Source organism: Oncorhynchus clarkii, chromosome 13, assembly GCF_045791955.1.
Source record: "Oncorhynchus clarkii lewisi isolate Uvic-CL-2024 chromosome 13, UVic_Ocla_1.0, whole genome shotgun sequence".
Lineage (NCBI taxonomy): Eukaryota > Metazoa > Chordata > Actinopteri > Salmoniformes > Salmonidae > Oncorhynchus > Oncorhynchus clarkii.
The window spans coordinates 22,829,566-22,856,304 of NC_092159.1; the positions used below are offsets into that span (position 1 = coordinate 22,829,566).

General features: G+C 42.4%; 1 protein-coding gene across 7 annotated transcripts in view; it reads right to left on the minus strand.

The window, feature by feature from the left end:
- LOC139424649 (regulatory-associated protein of mTOR) overlaps positions 1 to 26,739 on the minus strand; it is a 208,718-nt gene that overhangs the window by 104,265 nt on the left and 77,714 nt on the right. For all 7 annotated transcript variants that reach the window (XM_071176690.1, XM_071176689.1, XM_071176687.1 and 4 more), the window contains exon 7: positions 23,848 to 24,023. In XM_071176690.1, the coding sequence (XP_071032791.1) occupies positions 23,848 to 24,023 (176 nt within the window). The remainder of the gene's footprint in view (positions 1 to 23,847; positions 24,024 to 26,739) is intronic.

Sequence of the window (26,739 nt, forward strand, 5' to 3'; positions counted from 1 at the left end):
ACTTTTACTTTCTTCTCCAACACTGTTGTTGCATCATTTAAACCACATTGAACATGTTATTATTTATTTATGTATTATATTAAGTTAAAATAAAGTGTTCATTGTTCATTCAGTATTGTCATAATTGTCATTATTACAAATATATAAAAATTGGCCGATTAATCGATATCTGCATTTTTTGGTCCTCCAATAAATCGGTATCGGCGTTGAAAAATCATAATCGGTCGATCTCTAATGAGATCTACACTATTAGAGGCTAAATGGTTATTCATACAGAGAAACACAGTTCCAGTAGGTTCAGGGCTTACGTCTCAAGGATGTTCAAGGCATAACCTATCTTTATTAATTTTGATGGTTCAAGGGCAGAGCCGTATATGTATCATGTATATTATTGGATCTGGTTCAAGGCCCTCGGGTTGGAAAAAAATATATTTTATTTCAAAAGGTCTATGCATTGCTATAGAATTTTGAAAATGCAGAGATGCATTCAGAACGGCAATGTGTTTTCGCACAGGGCCGTGAAGGTAGTCTGAGGTAGTTAAAGTGTTCTGAGGCATTATGAGGTTTTATGAGGAAAAACTTCCTGCACCCATTACATTCCCGTTTAGGTCTGTTGAAACAAAGCTGAATGTACAGTACTACCGCAGGGTCATAGAACATGAGGTTAAAACCTCTTAAGTCTACCCCCTCCTTTTTCGAACATTCTGTTAAAAATCGCGCAACTTTTCAGCGTCCTGCTACTCATGCCAGGAATATAGTATATGCATATGATTAGTATGTGTAGATAGAAAACACTCTGAAGTTTCTAAAACTGGTTAAATCACGGCTGTGACTATAACAGATTGTGTGTTTCATTGAAAAGCGCAAGAAAAACTGCTCTCTGAAAGCTAAAAATTATTTCCATGCGTCACTTTCATGGGTTGTTAAAAGGGCACAAAATTAATTATCGACCTGCATGCAATTCCTACAGATTCCACACGATGTCGCCATTGTCGTCATTTTCCAGGGACTTTTTTCTTGGTAAATCCAACTAACTGGATTCCATTTCTTCCGGTCTCCACCAGGATGTTTTGAATGTGCACATTGGCAGCCATTGATTTGAAAACAAGGAGCTATTGAATATACATCGCCCTGTAATCATTTTGATAGATTATAAACGTTTACTAATACCTAAAGTTGGATTACAAAAGTATTTCGAAGTGTTTTGTGAAAGTTTATCGTCGACTTTTTTAATTTAAAAAAATGACGCAGCGTTTAAAAACGATGTTTTTTTCTGAATGACACAGCTTCCATAGAAAGCTATTTTGGGTATATATGGACCGATTTAAACGAAAAAAAGACCCAATAGTGATGTTTATGGGGCATATAGGAGTGCCAAGAAAGAAGCTCGTCAAAGGTAATGAATGTTTTATATTTTATTTCTGCGTTTTGTGTAGCGCCGGCTAAGCTATATCTTTGTTTACATCGCATTCAGGCATTTTGGGGTGTTGCATGCTATCAGATAATAGCTTCTCATGCTTTCGCCGAAAAGCATTTAAAAAATCTGACTTGTTGGCTAAGTTCACAACCAGTGTAGCTTTAATTCAATACCCTGCATGTGAATTTTGATGAACGTTTGAGTTTTAACGAGTACATTTAGCATTTAGCGTAGCGCATTTGCATTTCCAGGTGTCTACTTGAGACATCTGCGTCTCAAGTAGGAGCAAGAAGTTAAGCAATGCTTTGCTTCCCAATTGTGATGTCACCACAGACAAGGACAAAGAGGAAAGAGTACAGTCCCATTAACTTTTCCCATATTGAGCCCACGCTCCAGAGATTGTACAGGAAGTGTGTGTGTGTTCCACCCTCCTCACTTGTTTCCTCCTTCACCCTATAGGCTAAGGAGATGTGAGGACTGAGAATGAGTTTTGTTAGTTTTAAACGAGTGCAAAACATTGGTGTGTGTCAACAGATATCTAGGCAAATGAAAGGAATGTAAGACCAGATAATGCAGCTCCATGCTAACGCATTTTCATTCAGAATTGATCAGTGCATTGCCTTTTGAACGTGTAACGTCATGCAAAGCATCATAGATAATGACAAGATACTTGAGGTTGCTGGAAAGGCTGTCCAAGTTTTCAAGAGGGAAGCTAAGGTCTCACGTGCACACACACAAGCATGCACATGTGTGTGCTTTCTTTTTCTGTTATGTGTGTGTGACTGAGTTTGTCGGTGTGTGCTTGCGTGAGTGTGAGACCTAGGCTTCCTTAGCTAACACACACAATGCCCAGGTGGTGGAGTTGGCATGAGGAGAGTTCCAGGATATTCAGGCAGTCACCTGTCAAGGTGTTGGCAGCAGAACTGGAGTCTTGTTTAAAGATTCAGCAGGAAGATGGTGCTTCTCAGCTCCTCACAGTCACACGGGGTCATGACTGGCTCCTAACCATCTGATAAGCATGCTGAGTCCCTCAAGAATCACTATCCTCATTTCCTTTCCTTATTTAACCCTCCTTCTCCCCTTCATTCCAACCTCCTCAGATCTTTCTCACCCTTCTTTATTTTCCCCTCATTTCTCCATTCCTTCCTCCTTTCCTCCCTCATACCTTTCCCTTTCTTTTCATCCCCTCTTGTTCCATCCTTTCCTGTCTCCTCACCATCTCTGCTCTTCTCCTTTCCCCCTCCATTGCCATAGCCACCCTCTCTCTCAACATTGGGGAAAGCCCTTGAAGATAGAGCACTATCAGTAATGATTTTCTGCTCTGGTGAGCAAGGAACCCCTCTTTCTGACTCTCACTCTTCCTATATTCGTTTTTTTCTCTCTCATTCCATCTCCCTCTCTTTTTCTCTTCCCTCTGTGCTTTTTTATTTTATTTTTTAATTGCAGGTTTGGAAGCCGAGGTAAGCCATCACGTCTTAGTGAGCCTTTGTCTGTTTTTCTCACTGCAGTACTGAATGCACTTAGCTAAGGAGAGAAGCACATGTCTCTTTCAGCATGGAAGGGAGAGAGGTAGATCTACAGAAATAGAGAGGCAGATTTCACTGCAGTCTCGAGACAGGGCTGATAATGGATATTTCTGGTATTGGAAATCATTCTTTGTTATGACCCATCCAGTAGCTTTACTCTAAGACTATCAAAGCCTTAAGCAATTTGGTACTTGGCTATATAAATATTATCTACCGTTATTATTTCATTTCTACCAGATAAGTTGAGTAGTCAAACGAGCCAATTGGGAACAAAGGATTAGGTGGCCATGATAATATTAGATGTTGGGGTTGAAATTTAACCAAGACACAATACAAATACCAAGAGAGATGTATAATGAAGGGGAAATGGAAAACCTACCACCGAGACCTCAGTTTAAATGTCTCAACCAAAGAATGAAAATTGCAAAGAAATAGGCATATAATTCACAACGAATGTCTTCCTTCCCCAATGGTATTATTGTACGCCAACGCATCGCACTCACTATAATGGATCCTTTGAGCATGAAAAGATAATTGACAAAGAGGAAACGTCTACTCCAGTCTCACTTTTTCTCAGAAACTGTGATTTGACTTACCCATTAGCTATACTACACCATTGATAGAAAAACAATATGTTAGAGTGATGAGACTTTGCACGTTGTGTGTGCGTGACTCTTTTTGTACTAGAATTGTCACTGTCTGAACCCCGAACAGTGCCAAACACTAAGAGACATTCACATAAAAACAACACACCCAAATATCCATTCAAACTACAACACTACTACTTTAGCAGGAGAAGGGTAAGCTGGGTATTGTAGTTCACACAGAATAAGAGATCAAATAATGCAGTGGTCTTTCAGTACCGAACTCTTCCTGATTGGTAAGCCCTTTCCCGTATTTGGGTATAAAAGAAATGGCAGATTTTGTAATTGGTAAGCGCCTAAATTGGAATGCAGTGGCAGTACTGTAACATGCTATACAAGACGTCAGAGCTCAGGTTCTCCGCTTCACAACGCTGTATGGTATTCGAATGACAGCTGTTAGGAACTATACAGGAATTGCACCGCCGCATAGAAAATTCACCAAACAATGAATTTAGCACTATTGGTTTTATTGTTTGAGAAAAATAACACTGCATCAGCCATGGCAAAATGCATAGAATTGCAGGAAATTTGCTTGGGAGAGAGGTGCAATATGTAGCTTTGGGCGACCCGACCAAATGTACAAAGAAATGTGCTATAGATCTGTCATTTTCATTGAAAGCAAGTCTATGCATTCTCCCTAACTGTCTAGCTTTTATTTTGGTAATTGTTAGAACTCAAATATATTATTTTAAAATATATAGGTTCATTATCCTTTCTACACACTTTATATTTGGGTTTTAGTCATTACATTTTACACTGAAAGCCTTCATCCATCCAGAAAATGTATTTTATATATGGGTCAAAGACGAGACGTGTAAATTTGGTGTCCGAAGGCCCTTCATTTAACATAAAAAGATGTATAAATATAAAATAAAACCACTCAACTCTTACCCTTCTTTTGACCCAGAAATATTTGTGTGGCAAACTACTAAATTAAGGGAGTTATTGAGCTCTAAAGTGTCAAAATGTCCTTCAGTGTAACTGTCCGGGTTAAAAAGGCTTTGAAAAATGTAGAAATTCATCCTAAAAATATAAATGAACACCCATGGCATAATTGTGTTGAGTGACAATGAGAGGTTTTGCCTCTAGAGGCACCATTTAAGCCAGTTGAGGTCACCGCATGTGTGGGGAGTGGAACAAAAGGGCTAGCTAAGGCATATTGAGCAGGGCTGGAGGCTCTACGGTGAAATAAGACATGGCATATTGACAGGCATGTGTAGCCGAGTGATCATAGGGTCCAGTGAGTAGCTAGGCGAGCTGGAGACAAGGCGATTCAGACAGCTAGTGGGTCGGGGCTAGCAGGCTAGCAGATGGGCCTCCGGGGGACGTCACAGCGATAGAGCCTGTTGAAACCCCCTCGGACGGTTACGTCGGCAGACCAGTCATGATGGATCGGCGGGGCTCCGTGTCGGCAGTTAAAGGGTCCAGGCCAATTGGCAAAATAGGTATTGTAGCCCAAGAATCGGCTGATGGACCTCTTCGGGTAGCCGGGAGATGGGCCTAGCTCCAGGCTAACTGGTGCTTACTTCGGGACAGAGACGTTAGCCAGGAGTAGCCACTCGGATAGCAGCTAGCTAGCTGCAATGATCCGGTGTAAAGGCCCTGTGCAGACTGGCAGGAACTGACCGGGCTGAGGCTGGCTGATGTCCGAGTTAACTGTAATGATCGCTAGCAGTGGCTAACTAACTACTAGCTAGTAAGCTGGCTAGCTTCTGATGTGGGTTCTGGTTCCAAAGTGAAAAAATAACAGATCCATACCACATTGGCTGAGGCAGACTGCAGGAGAGTGTGTTCAGTCCGTAGATGGAAATTGAGATTTAAAATATATACGAAATATATACACGGGACAAGAAAACTGACGTCTGACTGCTACGCCATCTTGGATTATGTATCAATGTGATGAGGTGAGTAAATCTCTGAAGTATTTTATGATTTCACCTTTTCACCCTCTAGTAACCTTTGTAACAAAAACACATGTCCTTCAGTACAACAGAAAACATAATTGTAATGTTATTTTTATAAAAGCTATATTAAATATGAAAATGATAACCTTTATAGGTCAAGGTAATTATACTTTATATAGGTGGCCAAGGAACTGCCTGTTAAATATGTTTATGTATGAAATCCGTCCTTCAGTATCAGCACAACAAAAGTTTCATGATATACCACTATGTTATCCATTATGCTGAAGGACAGTAGCTTTGTTATCCCATGTTTTCACTAGTTTATCAAATTTAATCATGCAATTCATATTTACTTGTATGAATACTGAGTATGATCATTTGAAACTATTTTATAGTATTTTAAGGTATTTCAAGGCACATTTTCTTTATACTGTAGATGCAGTTGTCTAATAAGGAGAGGGCTGCACGGCACAGACAAAAGATTAACACAGATCCAGTTGCTAGGAAGGAAAGACTAGCCAGAAGAAAAGCAAGGGATTGTTTTCATGGTTTCATGCTACTGTCAGCAACAGAATAGGATATAATAGGATATAAAGCTGGGTGGATAACACTTAACCTTAAAATGTACTATTACACTGTAGTTAATGTTTTATTGCACTGCAGTTAAGGTATAACTTTAGGATTATATTAGTTAATATAATATTATACACAATTATGGATTACAAATTGATTATTAATTATATTAGTTAATAGCTGGGGCACTTTATGAAAAATCGAGACCGAACACGTTTGAAATGAAGTAGTTTGATGGGCATTTTATGTAGCTATTTTGTGTAGGTATCTTGAAACTGCATTTGTGTACCTGTATTGAATAGAAATGTACCAGTTACAGTGTAACAATGCATAATTACAACATTAACTATCATGTAATAATTGTGTAATAATGCCACTTAATGCAACGGAAAGTGTTTGCCGCAGGCTCAAATTATAGTAAAGTGATTACTCCCTGTTCACTTGTGACTGCACAGCCAGGCACGACTCCAACACCATCATTACATTTGCCGATGACACAACAGTGGTAGGCCTGATCACCGACAACCACGAGACAGCCTATAGGGAGGTCTTCAGAGACCTGGCCGTGTGGTGCCAGAACAACCTCTCCCACAACATGATCAAGACAAAAAGAGACGATTGTGGACTACAGGAAAAGGAGGACCGAGCACGCTCCCATTCTCGTCGACGGAGCTGCAGTGGAGCAGCTTGAGAGAATCAAGTTCCTTGGTGTTCACATCAACAACAAACTAACATGGTCCAAGCACACCAACTGCTAGGCCTCCGACCGCAAGGCACTACAGAGGGTAGTGCATACGACCCAGTGCATCACTGGGGCCAAGCTTCCTGCTATCCAGGACTTCTATACAAGGCGGTGTCAGAGGAAGGCCCTAAAAATGGTCAAAGACTCCAGCCACCCTAGTCATAGACTGTTCTCTCTGCTACAGCACGGCAAGCGGTCCAAGAGGTTTCTAAACAGCTTCTACCCCCAAGCCATAAGACTCCTGAACACCGAGTCAAACGGCTACCCAGACTATTTGCATTGCCCCCTCCCCTCCGTTGTCATCTATGCAAAGTCACTTTAATTAACTGTACACACTACCTCAACTAACCAGTGCCCCCGCACATTGACTCTGTACCGGCATATATATTGTTCTTTTTTACTGTTGCTCTTTAATTACTTGTTACATTTCTCTTATTCTTATCAGTTTTTTTAAAACTGCATTGTTGGTTAGGGGCTCGTAAGTAAGCGTTTCACTGTACACCTGTTGTATTCGGCACCTGTGAATTATGAAATTTGATTTGAATTGATTTGAAATAGTAAAAAAACATGTTAGAGAGAAAGGGAGAGGGAGTTGATTTAACTTTTAAACTTTGATTAAGTGCCATTGTATAGCCTACTATTAATAGACTACTAATAACATTTAATGGATGCTTATCCTATTCTGTGTCAAAACTATTACATTTTCATTTTTTAGCTATCAAAGAAGCATGTCACTCATGATCATCCACCGATCCATACGATGACACAATCTGATGCTGAAAAATATTGGGGAAAAAGTTGATTAAATCAGAGGCACTGCTGTGAAACAAAATCTAATAAATGAATGTGGTGATGAACTTCACTACAGTATCAACTGTGCAAGTACAACATGAACCTGCACCTCCAGAGCTGGAGCAACCACCTGAGTCATTGACTCCAGAACTCGAACAATCCCTTGAGCCTCAATCTCAAACACTGGAGCAACCACTTGCTTCCTCCACTCCAGAAAAAGTGAAAACGGTATCAAAGCGCTGCAAGCGCCTGCAAAAGTAAAAACGATGTGATGTCATGATATTACTTTGAGAAAGATATCCAGGTGTTTCGTGATGACTTCAAGCAAAACTGTAGTTTTTTGCACAATGTTAATGGAATGTTTTTTAATTAAATGCTTTGTTGGAAATGTTCAATGCTGATTGTCAGTTAACCTATGCTGCATAGTAAAACCCCATGTTCTTTAAGTGTGTGGCATATGGGTCATTTCTCTCTCTCTCTAGTATGGAAGAGATCTAAGTTCAGCTAGCCTGCACATTTGAAACATCTTAATACCTTAAATTGCTCAAATAAAAATACTATTGCTGCTACTAATAATAGGATCATTACTGTTATTGCTTAAGGAATCACATTTAATAAAAATTTGTGGGCCGTAGTGATGTCATTAAGGATAACAAAATTGTCGTCATTCAGTACAACACCAGTATTATATATTAAAATACAATACCTTTTTTTGTTGACTCAGAGACAAAAACAAATCTCAAAAGGATGAAGTAAAAGATATTTTCCTACATTTTAGATTTTTTTCCCAGTGTAAGGCAGGACGTTTTTTGTACCCGTGACGCATCAAATGTTGTATTAAAAATAAAATAATGTACTTTTTTCTGGGTAGTTATATTTCTGCCAGTCTATGTATGGATATATAACCTTGTGATTATGGAAAAAAAAAAAAATTTTTTTAATACTTAGTGTTATGCTGAATGACATTTTACTAGGGTACATTCATATGAATCCAAATAAAAATGAATTGGCTTTATTCTTGAATATAACTAATATAATTGCATAGGTGACATGCCAATGAACATAAAAAAGTATTGAAGGGAATTGGAATTGTTTTATATTTTTGCTACTGTGAAAAACTTAAGTCTTTGACCCATATAAACTCAGCAAAAAATAAATAAAAGTCACTTTTTCAGGACCCCGTCTTTCAAAGATAATTCGTAAAAATCTAAACTTCACAGATCTTCATTGTAAAGGGTTTGAACACGGTTTCCCATGCTTGTTCAATGAACCATAAACATTTAATGAACATGCACCTGTGGAACGGTCGTTAAGACACTAACAGCTTACAGAAGGTAGGTAATTAAGGTCACAGTTATGAAAACTTAGTAGACTAAAGAGGCCTTTCTACTGACTCTGAAAAACACCAAAAGAAAGATGCCCAGGGTCCCTGCTCTCCTGCGTGAACGTGCCTTAGGCATGCTGCAAGGAGGCATGAGGACTGCAGATGTGGCCAGGGCAATGAATTGCGATGTCAGTACTGTGAAACACCTAAGACAGCGATACAGGGAGACAAGACGGAGAGCTGGTCATCCTCGCAGTGGCAGACCACGTGTAACACCTGCACAGGATCGGAACATCCGAACATCACACCTGTGGGACAGGCACAGGATGGCAACAACAACTGCCAGAGTTACACCAGGAACACACAATCCCTCCATCAGTGCTCAGACTGTCTGCAATAGGCTGAGAGAGGCTGGACTGAGGGCTTGTAGGCCTGCTGTAAGGCAGACATCACCGGCAACAACGTCGCCTATGGGCACAAACCCACCGTCGCTGGACCAGACAGGACTGGCAGAAAGTGCTCTTCACTGACGAGTCACGGTTTTGTCTCACCAGGGGTGATGGTTGGATTAGCAGTCATCGTCGAAGGAATGAGCGTTACACCGAGACCTGTACTCTGGAAGCGGGATCGATTTGAAGGTGGAGGGTCCGAGCATCATCGGACTGAGCTTGTTGTCATTGCAGGTAATCTCAACACTGTGCATAACAGGAAAGACATCCTCCTCCCTCATGTGGTACGCTTCCTGCAGGCTCATCCTGACATGACCCTCCAGCATGACAATGCCACCAGCCATACTGCTCGTTCTGTGTGTGATTTCCTGCAAGACAGGAATGTCAGTGTTCTGCCATGGCCAGCGAAGAGCACGGATCTCAATTCCAATGAGCAGGTCTGTGACCTGTTGCGTCGGAGGGTGAGGGCTAGGGCCAATCCCCCCCAGAAATGTCTGGGAACTTGCAGGTGCCTTGGTGGGAGAGTGGGGTAACATCTCACAGCAAGAACTGGCAAATCTGGTGCACTCCATGAGCAGAGATGCACTGCAGTACTTAATGCAGCTGGTGGCCACACCAGATACGGACTGTTATTTGATTTTGACCCCCCCCCCCTTTGTTCAGGGACTCATTAAATGTATGTTAGTCGCATGTCTGTGGAACTTGTTCAGTTTATTTCTCAGTTGTTGAATCTTATGTTCATACAAATATTTACACATTAAGTTTGCTGAAAATAAACGCAGTTGACAGAGAGGATGTTTCTTTTTTTGCTGAGTTTAAAATTATATATAAGGATCCCAATTTCATTTAAAGGTTTTAATGTTTAAAAGATCACACCCCTAATGACATCAAAACTGTATTTATTATCGTCCTCAACGTCTCATCTTTCAGAACACAAGTCCTCTCCAGGGACTTCTTCTATTATACAGTGCATTCAGAAAGTATTCAGACCCCTTGACTTTTTCCACATTTGGTTACATTACAGCCTTATTTAAAAATGGATTAAATTGATCAGGGGAAAAAATAAAAATCTACACACTATCCCATTATGACAAATCAAAAATAGTTTTTTGGACATTTTGGGAATAAGAAATTGCTCTGACCTGCCCTCTAGTGGAGAAGGTAAGAACGGAAAAAATATATAATAATTCTTCTGTCAAGGAAAAGTTGATTTATTTTTTTTATTTTAGAGGCATAAGAAATGTGACCGTGTGTAAATGAAAATGCATTAGTACGGGAAATGTTGAAATTGATTAAATTGTTGGAAGTAAATGCCGGAATTAAACAACTATGCAAATGAGCAAAAGCTGTGTGCATTAAGGAAATAGACTCCTTGCACAAAAATAATAATCTCTCTAAAAAGCGCCCGTCTTGTTCAGTGTTTTAAGCAAACAAACGGCCAGGATATTAATTGAAGTTCACGGTATGCGTCTTAGCATTTCTAGTACAAATTGACAAGTATTGGCAAGAACTCGGGAAAGGTCTCACACGGGCACACATGCCGTACAGACAGGCATTTGTCGCTCGCATATGTTTTTTTTCTAAGGATGACGTATAGGCTAATGGGTACCTTGCTGCTGTTATTTTTCACTGTCTTTTTTACTGTTGTTTTTATTACTTTACTTACCTATTGTTCACCTAATACTTATTTTGTACTGTTGGTTAGAGCCTGTAAGTAAGAATTTCATTGTTGTATTCGGAACACGTGACAAATAAACCTTGATTTGATTTGAAATGGCAGTTTCTGATAAAAAAGTGAAAGACTGGAGAAATCATTTCCTTTTCTTTGTCAACTATCTTTTCATGCTCTCAGGATCCATTATAGTGGGATGCATTGGCGTACAATAATACCACTGGGGAAGGACATTAATAGGCATGTCATACCAAAAAAGTAGCAACCTTGGTTGTGACAATAAACTGAGGTCTCAGCCATCACCATACAGCTCTTGGTATTTTTTGCAAGTATATTGTGTCTTGGCTAAATTTCAAACCCAACATCTTATATCATCATGGCCACCTAATCCTTTGTTCCCAATTAGCTCACTTGGTCTGGTAAAATAAAAAATGTAGATAATATTTATATAGCCAAGTACCAAATTGCTTAAGGATTTGATAGTCTTAGAGTAAAGCTATTGGATGGGTCATAACAAAGAATGATTTCCAATACCAGAAATATCCATTATCAGCCCTGTCTCGAGACTGCAGTGAAATCTGCCTCTCTACCTTCCATGCTGAAAGAGACATGTGCTTCTCTCCTTAGCTAATTGCATTCAGCGCCGCAGTGAGAAAAACAGACGAGAAAGCTCACTAAGACAGGCTTACCTCGGCTTCCAAACCTGCATAAAACGTACAAAGGGAAGAGAATGAAAGATGGGGATGAGATAGTTAGTGTGAATATAGAGAGGGAGAGAGATTCCTTGCTCACCAGAGCAGAAAATCATTACTGATAGAGCACTGGCTTCAAGGGATTTCCCCGATGTTCAGATAGAGAGTGGCTATGGTAATGGAGGGGGAAAGGAGAAGAGCAGAGATGGTGAGGAGACAGGAAAGGATGGAACAAGAGGGGATGAAAAGAAAGGGAAAGGTATGAGGGAGGAAAGGAGGAAGGAGAGAGGAAAGGAGTGGAAAAATGAGGAAGGGAGAGGAAATATGGGTGAGAAAGATCTGAGGAGGTTGGAAAGAAGGGGGGGGGGGGGGTAAATAAGGAAAGGAAATGAGGATAGCGATTCTTGAGGGACTCAACGTGCTTATCGGATGGTTAGGAGCCAGTCGTGCCCTCGTGACTGTGAGGAGCTGAGAAGCACCATCTTCCTGCTGAATCTTTAAACACTACTTCTGTTCTGCTGCCAACTCCTTGACAGGTGACTGCCTCAATCTCATACCATCTGGGGATGGTGTGTGTTTTCGCTAAGGAAGCTAAGTTCTCACACTCATGCAAACACGCATAACAGAAAAAGAAAAGTACACGCGTGTGCACGCTTTCGTGCATGCATGAGCGCGACCTTCGCTTCCCTCCTGAAAACTTAGCCTTTCCTGTCAACTCAAGTCGCTTCTTTTCATTATCTAGGATGTTGTGAGTGACAGTACACCTTCAAAAAGGCACCACACTGATCAATTCTGAATGAAAATGCGTCAGTAAACGAACGACTCATTCTCTCTGTCCTCACATCTCCTTAGTCAACAGGGGGGAAGAAGGAAACATGGGAGGGTGTAACACACAGTATAATGTAAATGTAGCTGTTCTTCTCTGTGGTGACTTCACAGTGGGGAAGTAAACTCGCATGTTCAATCAATCAAATGCATTTAGCGGGAACTGCTTCTCCAATGTCATGGTGACGTTGGCTAGCGAAGCACAGAAACACCTCATCGGGTCTAACGGTCGTCATGTGCTGAACTGCGCATGGGCAGGCTGTCAAATCAAAAGCACTCATTCGATTTAAAGTTGTTTTTGACGAAAACGGAAACCTGTCAGTTTGTCACTTTCACGAGGTTGTAGAAATAACATGTTCAACAACTTAAGACATTGGCTCGAATCTAGATTGTGCCTTTCGAGATCTAGAAAATGAACATCATGAAGAATCGTTGACTTACCCTACTTGGTCTGTTTCGCGAGCGTTCCCGGAAGTCTCACAATGTTGCGCCTCTGGGTTTCGAAACTCTGTGGCAAGGGTTAATCGTTGGCTTTTCTACAGAAATGTTTTGTGATCGACTAGGAATTCCTTGAAGAACGACTAGTCGATCGGTTGGTGGCAACAGCAATAGAATTGATAAAATGCGGAGTTGCATTCAAAACGGCAGTGCATTTTAGCTCAGGGTTTTCTCGGCAGTCTGAGGAAGTTCCAAAGTATTCTAAGGTACACCCCCCCCCTCCCCCTCCAGAGGCAGTTTGGAACTCAGTAGTGAGTGTGCAACCGAGGACAGATTTTTACACGGTCCAGCACAAAATGGTCCCATTCTGGAAGCTTGTGTGGCCTACCACTATTGTTGCACAATAACAGCACTTGCCGTTAACCAGGGCAGAAATTTGACAAATTGACTTGTTGGAAAGGTGGCATCCTATAACTGTGCCATGCTGAAATTCACTGAGCCCTTCAGTAAGGCCATTCTACTGCCAATGTTTATCCTATGGAGATTGCATGGCTGTGTGCTCGATTTTACACACCCAAATTTAAAGTGGTCGTCCACATAATTTTGTGTATATAGTGTACCTTTTAGTAGGATGATTTGTAGACAAACAAACAAATGGGTAATCAACACTCGGTCACCAACATAGCCTAACATATGTGCGCCTTGTTCCTTTTCATTGATGATAGAAATCTTTGATTGCACCTCTGCTCACGTTGGTTGAGCACCTTCCACTTATTTCCATGATCAATATTTATTTACAGACACTGTAGTAAACTCCAGTCTAATCATATTTAAGTTAATTTAATTTTAAGTAACAGCCATGTGATTCCCCGCCAATGAGACCACACGTAGGTGCACTTGAACTCTCACGCCCAACTAGGAGAGGCAGGCTACTAAAGTTGACGCTACGAGTGTGTGAAAAATGCTAAGAAATTGTGTTTTTAATACAACGGGTAGACTAAGCCACACAAAGGAGAAAGACAACCATTTCCAAATAATCTGCTGGACAACCAAAATAGTTTCATCCCAAAGTCGTCTGTCTGACCCCATGCTCCGGCTAGCAGCATGAAAAATGCAAACCTCGCCGCAATTCTCTCTGCTGAGACACGCGGGATACCCGGAGGACTTGCTGGATCCGACAGAGATCAATGCAGCTCCCTACTTTAAGGTACAGTGCCTTCTGAAAGTATTCACGCCCCTTGACTTTTTTTGTTGGTACAGCCTGAATTTAAAATGCATTAACTGGCCTCAACACAACTGGCCTAAACACAACACCCCATAACGCCAAAGTGGAATTATGTTTTTAGACATTTTTACAAATGAATAAACGAAGAGCTGAAATGTCAAAGTATTTGAAAGTATTTAACCCCTTTGTTATGGCAAGCCTAAATAAGCCCTGGAGTAAAGATTTGCTTAATAAGTCACATAAAAAGTTGCATGGACAGATTCTTTTTTTAATGACAACTTAATCTCTGTACCCCACACATACATTTGATTATCTGTAAGGTCCCTCAGTCGAGCAGGGAATTTAAATACAGATTCAACCATAGAGTCCTGGGAGGTCTTCCAAAGTATCGCATAGAAGGGCACCTATTGGTAGATGGGTCAACATTTAAAAAAGCAGACTGAATATCCCTTTGAGCATGGTGAAGTTATTAGTTACACTTTGGATGGTGTATCAACACACCCAGTCACTACAAAGACACAGGCGTGCTTCCTAACTCAGTTGCCGGAGAGGAAGGAAACAACTCAGGGATTTCACCATGAGGCCAGTGGTGACTTTAAGACAGTTACAGTTGAATGGTTGTGATAGAAGAAAACTGAGGACGGTTCAACAACATTGTAGTTACTCCATAATACTAACCTAAAAGACAGAGTGAAAAGGAGGTAGCCTGTATAGAATAAAAATATTCCAAAACATGCATCCTGTTTGGAACATGCATCCTGTTTGCATGCAATAAGGCACTAAAATTGCAAAAACATGTGTCAAAGAAATTAACTTTTCATCCTGAATACAAATGTTGCGTTTGAGGCAAAAACAAAAACACATCACTGAGTACCACTCTTCATATTTTCAAGCATGGTGGTGGCTGCATAATGTTATAGGTATGCTTGTCATCGGCATGGACTAGGGAGTTTTTTAGGATAAAAAGAAACAAAATACTAATAAGCACATGCAAAATCCTAGATGAAAACCTGGTTCTGTCTGCTTTCCAACAGACGCTGGGAGACAAATGTACCTTTAAGCAGAACAAAACCTAAAACGCAAGGCAAAATCTGCACAGGTGTTAGACAACGTTGAATCTTCCTGAGTGGCTTATTTACAGATTTGACTTAAATCGGCTTGAAAATCTACGGCAAGACTTGAAAATGGATGTCAAGCAATGATAAAGAATAAACTTGAAAGCGGTTGAAGTATTTGTAAAAAATAAAATATTTACATTTTTTGTAAAAAGATTGGCAAATGATGTACAATCCAGGTGTGCAAAGCTCTTAGAGACTTACCCAAAAGAAAGCTGTAACCGCGCGCTAAAAGGTGCTTCTACAAAGTATTGACTCTGGTGTGAATACTTACGTAAATTATAGTTCTGTATTTATTTTCAATAAATTGCTGGCTCACCCGCTCTTTCTCTTTGACTAATGATGTGAGACTAATGTGTGTTCAGTATTCAGTCTATTGCATGTAGAATATCCTAGCCTATTCATTGATGATATGCTCTACTTTACTGAAGTTGCAAGACATTGCAAGCTAAGAAATTGCAGAAATACAGCAGCTTTTGATTGCTGATAGATGGGCCTAGTGCACGGTTCTGACTGTCTGCCTGGAGGCCAACCTGTCTATACTGTGCCCCTCCCCTCTCTCTCCGTCCCTCGCTAGCTCGCTATGAAAGGCAGTGTTTGCGTTCCAGGAAGTGTGGCAACTAATCAGTCTAGTCATTTAAAAAATACTGAATCTTAGGAATCGATTCCTAGTGGAAGATGTGTTTTCTTTCTACTAAATGGTGTTGGCAAGTCATGTTATTTAACACATTTTAAACTACTTCGTTTTTTAGGTGTGAGAGATCTGCGCGCAGGCAGGCCGCACACAGACAGAGTTTTACCCTGGGTTGTCCTGAACACAATGAGCCTGTTTGTTGTATATTATAATAACCAAATATTGCCTATAAATAGCTGAATGTAGAGAGAAAGCATATTTCTTCACGTTAAACCCTGCTCATGCACGCACACATAAACGTGCATGCCTGTATATATGTGCACGTTTGTGTGCATATGTGCACGTTTCTGTGCCTGCCTCTGTGTGTGTGCACTTGCTTGAGTTTGTGCTTGCTTGTGTGAGTATGTCAGACCTTCCTTAGTGAAAACACACATGATGCCCAGGTGGCAGGGTTGGCATGAGGAGTGTGGTCAGAAGGAGCAGCAGAACAGGAGTGTTCTTTAAAGATTCAGCAGGAAGATGCAGCTACTCAGCTACAGTCACACGAGGCCATATGATGCTCCCAACCTTCTGATAAGCAAATGGTTATGGGAAGATTTCTCTCCCCGTTCTGCTGACAAGTATCTTTTTTCCCGCTCTCCGCTCATACAGCAATATGAGGCTTAGTGCACTAAGACATTTTATTCTTGTTTTTTTCATTGATCAAAAGGGCGCTGCAGCACCCTCAGCACCCCGACTTCCAGCGGCTGTGGATAAGCATGCGGACTCCATCAAGCATAACAATCCTCCTTTCCCCTTTCCTTATTTAACCCTGCTCTCTTCTCCCCTCTTTTCCTTCCTCCTCAGAACCTTCTCATCCTTCCTTCTTGTCCGCTTCTCTCGTCTCCACTACTTTCCTCTCCCCTTCCCGCCTTTCCTCTCTTCTTTCCTGCCTCATACCTTTCCCTTTGTTTTTATCCCCCCTTTTAGACTCTTCTCTCCCCCCCTCCATTAACAGGGAAATGAGTAATGATTTTCTTGCTCTGGTAAGCAAGGAAGCCATCTCTCCCTTTCCCTATGTTCATTCGCTCTCTCCCTCTCATCCCCCTTCCCTCTTTCGTTCACTTTCCTCTGTGTAATATTTCTGCAGGTTTGGAAGCAGAGGCCTTGACGTCTTGGTGAGCCTTCGTCTGGGTTTTTTTCCACTCCGGGCTGAATGCAATTAGCTAAGGAGAGAAGCATGCCTCTTTCAGCATGGAGGGGAGACCGGGTGAGAGTGAGCGAGAGGCAGATTTCACTGCAGCCTCAAGGGCTGATAATAGATATTTCTAGAATTGGAAAACATCTGTTATGACCAATCCAATGACGTTTACTCTAAGACTATCAAATCCTTAAGCAATTAGACTTGGCTATATAAATATTATCTACAATTAAATTACTTCATCACTAAACTTTATTTTTACCAGACCAGTTTAATGTTGACACTGGGAATTCCATGCCTATAAAACGTACTATTGTACACCAATGCATCCCACTATAACGGATCCTTTGAGCATGAAAAGAGTTGATACAGAAGAGGAAATGTCTACTCCAGTCTTTCACTTTCCTCAGAAACTGCCATTTTTAGTAGCCATTAGCCTACACTTCATCCTTTGACTGAAAAACCATGAGTGGCGCGTGTCTGTACGTGGGTGTGCACACCTGAGACCATCGGAGACCAATCTATTCCTGATTGTTAATCCAACAAAATCCAGAAATTGCTGTTTTTAAAGTCATTCATATTAATGACACTACAGAGACCTCATTAAACTGAAGGTCAAAATAGGGCCCCCAAAAGTCTCTGGTCTGAAGTACTCCACTATATAGGGATTATGGTGCCATTTGGGACCCAGCGTAAGTCTTATATGTTGACCTTCAGTAATAATAGAATATCGAAATCCAGTGTGTTATTGACAAAAAATAATTGCTTTTTAAATGTCCTATGAGTACATCTTGAAGTTTGCCCGTCCTCCTCACCCAACATATCTCAGCGTCATCAGTCAATGATATTTACAAAGGGCTCACAACCTGCTAAAGCATTTATGATGTTAGAATCTGGCAAACAGTGCTTTGCAAATACATTGTCTACTCTGAAATGCTTCACAAACTGGCATGACCTTGTCATTTCTAAGGAGTCAAATGGAGAACAGCAACTACCAGAAGAACAATTTATTCTATCAATCGGACATTGCGACAGCCATTTTGGATCGAGGAACTCCAATTTCACATGAGAATTTATATTTCGGACAAGTTGGGCAGAAAGCTCAAATCACTTGTGCCCCCCCCAATAACACCACGGGCCAAAAAGGTGACTGAAAATGGTGCTGTTTGATGCAAGGAACCACTTCACAAAATTATATTCACTATTACAGTATCACTGGTATTAACAATGGAAGGCTGCTGCTCTCTGAGCCCATGTATTATAAAGTGTCTCCAGCCGTTGTGGCCTTGAGCAAGGCACTTAACCCACCACAAAGTACAATACTGCACTAGTAGGCCACAGTACAAAACGCATGTGGGCCGTCAACCCTCCAACTGGGGACCTACTGCGTGGCATGCTTTTGATCCAGCCCTGCACAAACACACCAGAGTCAGCCTACCAAGGTCCTGTTGAGCAGCTGATTTTTTTAAACAAATTGGTTATGTTTGAGCAGGGCTGGACCAAGAACATGCACACTCAGTAGCTCTCCTGGGAGGATGGTTGGCCACCCTGCAACATTACAGTTAAAGTCAAATACTTCTTAAGTCTTTATAAAATAATTCCCTCCTTCAATGAAGGGCAAGACTGCTAGGCGGATCAGACGAGGGCAAGACTGCTAGGCGGATCAGACGAGGGCGAGACTGCTAGGCGGATCAGACAAGGGCGAGACTGCTAGGTGGATCAGACGAGGGCGAGACTGCTAGGCGGATCAGACGAGGGCGAGACTGCTAGGTGGATCAGACGAGGGCGAGACTGCTAGGTGGATCAGACGAGGGCGAGACTGCTAGGTGGATCAGACGAGGGCGAGACTGCTGGGTGGATCAGACGAGGGCGAGACTGCAAGGTGAGGGGAGGCGCTGGTTGTGTTCAGTGATGGAAGCCAATAAACGCATGGGCTATTAATTGAAGTTGTATGGTATACCAGACATTCAACCTAACATGAAAGGGCCTGGCATACATGTTGCCACTCCTAGAGAGCTTTCATCCAGCAGTGTCCCTCCCCCACCCAAATGCAGAGGCCTCTTTCCCCCCCTGCAGCATGGCTTCCCTCTGTGCAGAGGTCACCACAGTCCAGTACCCCTTGGATATTAAAAATGACAAGGCACGGAAAGAAAGTGCAAAGAAAAGCTTCTCATGGACAATCCAGAGACACTATTTCCTGACTGCTAAAAAAAATGGGAAAGTAAGCAACCTAATCTTCCACAGGGACCATCCCTGGGCATGGCACACACCTATAAGAGCATACTACCCCTCTTTTAAGAGGGTATTGGCAGAGGGTGGTTAAAATCAGAATAGTGGAAAACGAGGACCCTGAGACACCCTCTGTCAACCTGTAGGAAATGGAACAGCGGTGTTGCAGGGCAGAGTCATACATTTCCAAAAGGACTTTCACAGAATCACAGCGAGAGCACAGCAGGAGAAGATTTCTCTCGGTGACGACTCCCCCACCTCGAGCGAGTCTGATCACACCTCTTCAAACTGTCCTGCAGACGAGGATAGTCACCCCCCCAGCACTAAACACACCCAGGTCCCACAACTGCACTGCTCCTCCATCACTGAGAGGGATACATTCACTGAGCTTGAGAGAGACATGGTGGAGCTCAGAGAGCTAGTCCACACTCTCCAGACAGCACAGACACACAAAACAGGCCAGCACAACCCCCCCACTCACACACACAGTACCCAGAGGGCTGAAGGTGGAGATGGACTGCTGTGCGAGAAAGCTGGCTGCACTCCGGTCTGAGGTGAGAGAACTTGGAGGAGGAGAGCGAGGAACACATGGCACAGCTCACAGCACTGCAGGAGGAGGTGAGAAAGCAGAGTTGTGACAATCAACCACTCATGAGAGAGAGAGCTAGCCATCCTCCCAGAGAAGCCAACTGAACAGCCCACTTCAGACCTCAACCACAGCCTTAACGCCACAGCAGGACAGACAAGGCAGGATCCACCAACACAGCAGACTCCCCCTCCTTGGTACCAGCCCCCACCAGATAGCTCTCCTGACAATAACCCCACTGAGGACGCACAGAGCCCAGAGATTGCGCTCCTCATTGACTCAAATGGGAAATGCATTGTAGAGAGGAAACTTTGTCCAAAACACCAAAGTGGCTAAACTCTGGTGTCCGAACACTCGGGGTACCCTGGAGCAGCTGTCAGAGGACCGACTAGGGTCCCCAGCCACATCATAATACACACAGGCACAAACGACCTGAAAGCGAGGCAGGAAAGGGTGGCCACAGCACTCAAGGGAGTGATTGAAAAAGCATTTTCCACTTTCCCCAACACACAAGTGGTTATTGCCACCCTGCTACCAGAAAAATAAGTTCACCCTGCCACCATACAGGTGGGTGAACGCAAGCATTTCCCAGGACTGTGCCTGGAATCAGATTGGTCGGACCAGCGTTGAACAGACCTGAGCGCGGGAGCTTCTTGTTTTAATTTCTGTCTGTCGGCTGGAAGCAACAAAATGGAGTCGTGGTCAGCTTTTCCGAAAGGAGGGCGGGGGAGGGCTTTATATGCGTCGCGGAAGTTAGAATAACATTGATCCCCCCAAACTGTTTGATGAGGCTTGGGCTCCATTCCGGTCTTACTTTAAACAGTCCATCCTCTGATGGCATTCCAATTAATACTAAAATAAGTCTGTGACTTAAGGGTTGGAGTTTCTCTCTGTGTTTTTTGCTGGGGGGGGGCATTAAGATCCATGTGCTTATTGATTGTGGTCCGCAGATGCCTTGTTCATCTTGCCCAGGCAGAGACTGAAGTGTGAGCTTGTTTTTCCCAGTTATTTTTACATTTTGTTCACGCCTACATGAATAATCATTTTTTATTTTAAAGCATTGTAAACTTTTTTTTTGTCCAGTGGATGGTCGGTCTGTGGCCATGACTCTCTGTGAGTGGTTGCATTTCTCCACCCTTATCCCTTGACTGTTTACAGGAACAATGGTGAGATGTTAGCCCTGTCCCTGTACTATAGATTGCCCTTTAACCTCTGTAGCCTTCTGCCCGGTGTGTTTAACTTGTCTAAAGTATGGTATCTTTAAAGCTATTTTTTTTATTTGTATTTTTATTTGTATTTTTTATTTTATTTGTATTATTTTTTCTAGTTGAGTATATTATTTATATTGCTTTGTCTTGTCTGTGTGTGTGTATGTTCAGAACTTAATAAACAGAGTTAAAAAAAAAAAGAATAACATTGATCCAGGGTTTTACCAGCCCTGGTTGCGCAATCGATATGCTGATAGAATTTAGGGAGTCTTGTTTTCAGATTAGCCTTGTTAAAATCCCCAGCTACAATGAATGCAGCCTCAGGATATGTGGTTTCCAGTTTACATAGAGTCAAATAAAGTTCGTTCAGGGCCATCGATGTGTCTGCTTGGGGGGGAATATATATACGGCTGTGATTATAATCGAAGAGAATTCCCTTGGTAGATAAATACCAGAACCGGACAAGAACCTGACACTCTTGACACACAATGGGCAAACACCTACCTGGAGGTGACATTCCCTCCCAAATATGCCCCCCTAGACACAACTAGAACAAAACAACCAACAAAAACAGATCACAACTCCTGCAGCTGTCTCACTTTGAGTCAGTACATAGTCAATGGTAGGCGTCGAGGGGACTCTTACGGTAGGTTCACCTACAGATCATCCCTTGGCAGTAGTACTGTAGATTACTTCATCACTGACCTCAAGCCAGAGTCTCTCAGAGAGTTCACAGTCAGCCCACTGACACCCCTATCAGATCACAGCAAAACCACAGTCTACTAGAACAGAGCAATACTCAATCATGAGGCATCAAAGCCAAATGAACTGCATAATATCAAGAAATTCGACAACCACCTAAAAGGAAGCGATTCCCAAACCTTCCATAACAAAGCCATCACCTACAGAGAGCTGAACCTGGAGAAGAGTCCCCTAAGCAGCTGGTCCTGGGGCTCTGTTCACAAACACAAACAGAGCCCCAGGCAGCAACACAATTAGACGCAACCAAATCATGAGAAAACAAAAAGATAATTATACGACACGTTGGAAAGAGCAAACTAGAATGCTATTTGGCCCTAAACAGAGCACACAGTGGCAGAATACTTGACCACTGACTGACCCAACATTAAGAAAAGCTTTGACTACGTACAGACTCAGTGCTCATAGCCTTGCTATTGAGAGAGGCCGCCGTAGGCAGACCTGGCTCTCAAGAGAAGACAGGTTTTGTGCACACTGCCCACAAAATGAGGTGAGAAAACTGAGCTGCACTTCCTTACCCCTTCACATCCAAATGTTTGATCACACTTGACACATATTTCCCTCGGATTACACAGACCCACAAAGAATTCAAAAACAAGTCCAATATAACTCCCATATATATTGGGTTAAATTCCACGGTGTGCCATCACAGCAGCGAGATTTGTGACCTGTTGCCACAAGAAAAGGGCAACAAGTGAAGAACAAACCCTATTGTAAATACAACCCATATTTATGTTGATTTATTTTCCCTTTAACTATTTGCACATCGTTACAACACTGTATACAGCCACAATATGACATTTGAAATGTGTCTATTCCTTTGGAACTTGTGTGAGTGCAATGTTTCCTGTTCATGTATTGTATATTTCACTTTTGTTTATGAGCTATTTCATGGGCTTTGGCAACGTAAACATGTTTCCCATGCCAATAAAACCCTTTGAATTGAATAGACAGACAGTGAAAGTGAGGAGAGAGATGTTCCAGGCTTATGGAGCATCCCGTTTAATATGCACAGATTGGATAGATTTGGGCCCGTGGCCTAATCCCATTGTGAATACCAAACTAATTTCATGAACTTAGTTACTGCCATCTCGGCAATGACACACACACCCACACACGCAAAAAAAATACACTGATGATTGGATAGACAGAGAATTCTGAGGTCTCTACTCATGAGCAACAGAGGAGAAAACACACTACAGAGAACACCGCAATGCCAGAGTCATGTTCATTAGGCAAAAATAAGAGCAAAAAAACACGCCATGAAGTTGAACATGGGTGACATCTTAATTCAATGTCCATTTTCTCCCCTTTAGACAAACTAATCGTGACCCTTTCCCAAGAGGATTCCTGTGCTAGCGTACCAGTTGAACCACCTCTCTGCCAGACATCAACCCACAACTATATTGTTGTGCCCTACGACCCTAATCGTCACTCAATCATTACATAAATGACACATCATACAGACGGCCGTGTGTGTGTGGGCATGCAAGGTAAAGTGACAGGGGATCTTTAGAGGTGATGAAATCACCTGTGGTTGGTAAGCAAGACTCCCCTCAGTGTGATCTACATACTAAATCAGCTGTACCACACAGAGACAGCACTAGAGGCAGAAAATACAACGGAATATGGAATGATATCCAATTATATTAGTATGTCAAATGAAGGCCATACCAATATACTCCCCCGAAGTACAGTATGTTCAAATATGTTCAAAACTAATGACGCATCAATGCTTTAGAGAGCAGGGATGTCTACTAATGACCATACTTGTGGAAAATATATCTAAATACTTTATTTGGCATAATAATATCATTGAACAAGGAAAGTACGCCGCTTAGACAGGGTGTCTGAGAATAAGGAGTTTTAAGATGGAGTGATCCATCTATTGGCTCGTCCACTGTGGCTCTTACCAGCGCAGGGCGATCTTGATGGGCGTGGTGAGGCAAGAGGTGAAGAGGTCAGCGGGGAGGTCAGGGTTCATGGGCAGTAGCTCTGAGGCCTCGCAGGCGGCCAGCTGGATACAGTTCTTCATGGAGGGGGGGAGAGGCATCTGGGCCAGGGGGTGGTTGGGGTTAATGGCTGCCACCTGGAAGAGGACAAAAAGACTTGGATTGGAGATGAGGCTAATAGAGGGACAGGCTATACAGAGACACAGGTCAAACAGATTAGCTGCACAGACGGACACACCGATTCCATGCTATCCCCGTCGGAATAAAATATTCGTTCTTATTCAAAAATCAAATAAAAAAAGGTCCAGACAAACAGAGAACACCAGGGCATAATAGAGACAATATGTAATACTGAACTCGCACACTAGACCCCCCCCCCCCCCCCCCTAAAATGTAAGTCACTCTGGATAAGAGCGCTGCTAACTGACTCAAATGTAAATAAAGTCAAAGAGTGAAAAAGAGAGGTAAAGGGAAAGAGAAATAACAGTAGACACAGAACAAGATGACAGAACAAGAGAGAAGGAACAAAAAAACAAAAAAACAGAGATGGTAACACCGAGCAAGAGGACCAGATAAAAGAACAAGAAGAGAACCAGCAGAAAAGAGAAGAGACAGATAATAGGCCAGAGGGATGTGCAGGTCAGAGAGAGGGAGTAAAAACCTTTAGGGCATTGGATCCTCTCACTCCTTTAAACTTCTGCTATCACCCGGTAATGAGATGTGGAAGAGAGCTTTTGGAGTTCAGGGTGGCGGAGGTGTCCGATAGCATAGTGTATTCTGAACAAACAGCCTCTGGAGCAGATACTGGATAATGTGATATTATCATTCTGGGGAGCTAGACCCACCTGTACAATGCCATGAATACAAAGGTGTGAGAGAGCGTGTGTGTGGAATGGACAGGTGTGTGTGTACGTTTGTGCCTGAGTGTATGTGCGTGCGTATGTGTGTGTCTACTCCTGGTATGGGTGTAAAGTTCCATCCAGACCTGGTTTGATGTCAGTCTGCCTCTAGGCAGCTTGTGGAGGTGAGCTCCATTTTTCATTTGACGACCTCGGAGTGCTCCCTTCCCCTCCTCACCCAGGGCTGTTTGACCACGGACTCCCCGGGCTTATAAATACTTCAGACTTATGACTGAAGCGCTTGTACTTTCGAGCTTCAAATGTGTGAGTTCTGCCATAATTCTACAATTCTGGCGCAGCCTAAATCTTCTAATGACTAACAACACGTGACGTGCGGCCGAGTTTCAGGCAAGGATCTGGAGATTTTGTACTGATGACATAGCTGATGCATATGATAGAATGCAATACAATTTTAAGCACTTTGTCCGTCTATCCTTATGATAGCTAGCCTCACGGTAGATGGATGGTACCGCGTGCTGAAGAGTGGGACTTTTCATTGCACACAGGAGATTGAGATTTACCTGCCACTCCTAGTACCATTACATCCGTTAGAGAACAGGGAAATAACTGCTTTAAGTGCTAAAAACACTTGTTTTTAAAGCTGGCTAGAATTAGTGTGCAGAAAGGAAGTGAAAGGTCTTCTTCAGTGTCAACCTAAACACTTACATACAGCGCAGTAGACCAGGGACACATGCCCAGTTGATCAGGCTGTCCTCACATCTCCTTAGGCTATAGGGAGAAAAGGGAATGTGCGACACACACACAGCACTCACACGGCACTCACACGGCACTCACACGGCACTCACACGGCACTCACACTGCACTCACACAATCTGGAAAAAGTGAGGTGAAAATAGCTCAATTCTCCTCATAATCAACTCCTCAACATCTGATGCAAGGCTTGGTAAACCTAGGCTTATTTTTGATTTATTAACGCCTCTCAGGCCAGAGTGCAGACGATGGAAGGCTGGTCATGTTTTCCTAAGGGCTAGCTGGTAAACAGACACACTGAACCGCAACCAGACAGACAGACCAGCATTTTCTCCAGATTTTCCCCCCTCGATGATGTGCAAATTCAACACTCCAAAACGTTCAATTGAAATGAACAGAGGCATGAAAAGTTAGGTGTGTGTGTGCGTGAGATTCAGCGTGTTGTATGATTACACATCTCAGCTCAGGGTGCAACAGAGCTATGGGCAGAAGAGCCTTCCTCTCTAATTGTAGCTTGTTATAATGAGGAGACTCCAGAGAAAGGAAACTAAATGTAGGACCTGCAAGCTAGCTAACATCTCAGTGTGACGTCCACGTGAGTCTTCGTTGCGTTTTAGATACACACTCATAAAATAGCACTACGAAACCTACAGCTCTGCTCAGACCTGTCTGGGTTAATAGGGACACGTGTGTGTGTGTGTGTGTGTGTGTGTGTGTGTGTGTGTGTGTGTGTGTGCTGGCGTATGAACACTGTGCATGTCAGTGTCTCGTACGATTACATCTTCTCGGTCACTTCTTAATGATGAAATGGGGAATGTCACGCTCACCAACGCAGCAAGGATGTTTTAACTCCTCTATAATGCATGGCGATGGATCAACGATGGTGGAACAATATTGTTACACAAATCATTTGGGATATTGTGATACGGGTAAACACACCTTATGGTAAATACCACATTACTGCCTAAACCTTCTGCTTTTCGATAATTAGCATATTAACATATTAGCATATCGTAATCTCATAAATTTGCATTACAATCATGGAAGGATTTAAATTTATCACCACACTGGGGTATGTAAAAAAATATATTAAAAAAATTGGCGTACACTAATTCACAGAACTAATCAGGGGGGGTATACACGTGCACAGAAACACATACACAGACAGAGCAAGGAGACAACAAGCACACACGGAAGTGTGCATTGACTGAGAACAGATATACCAACAGACAAATGCGCGACA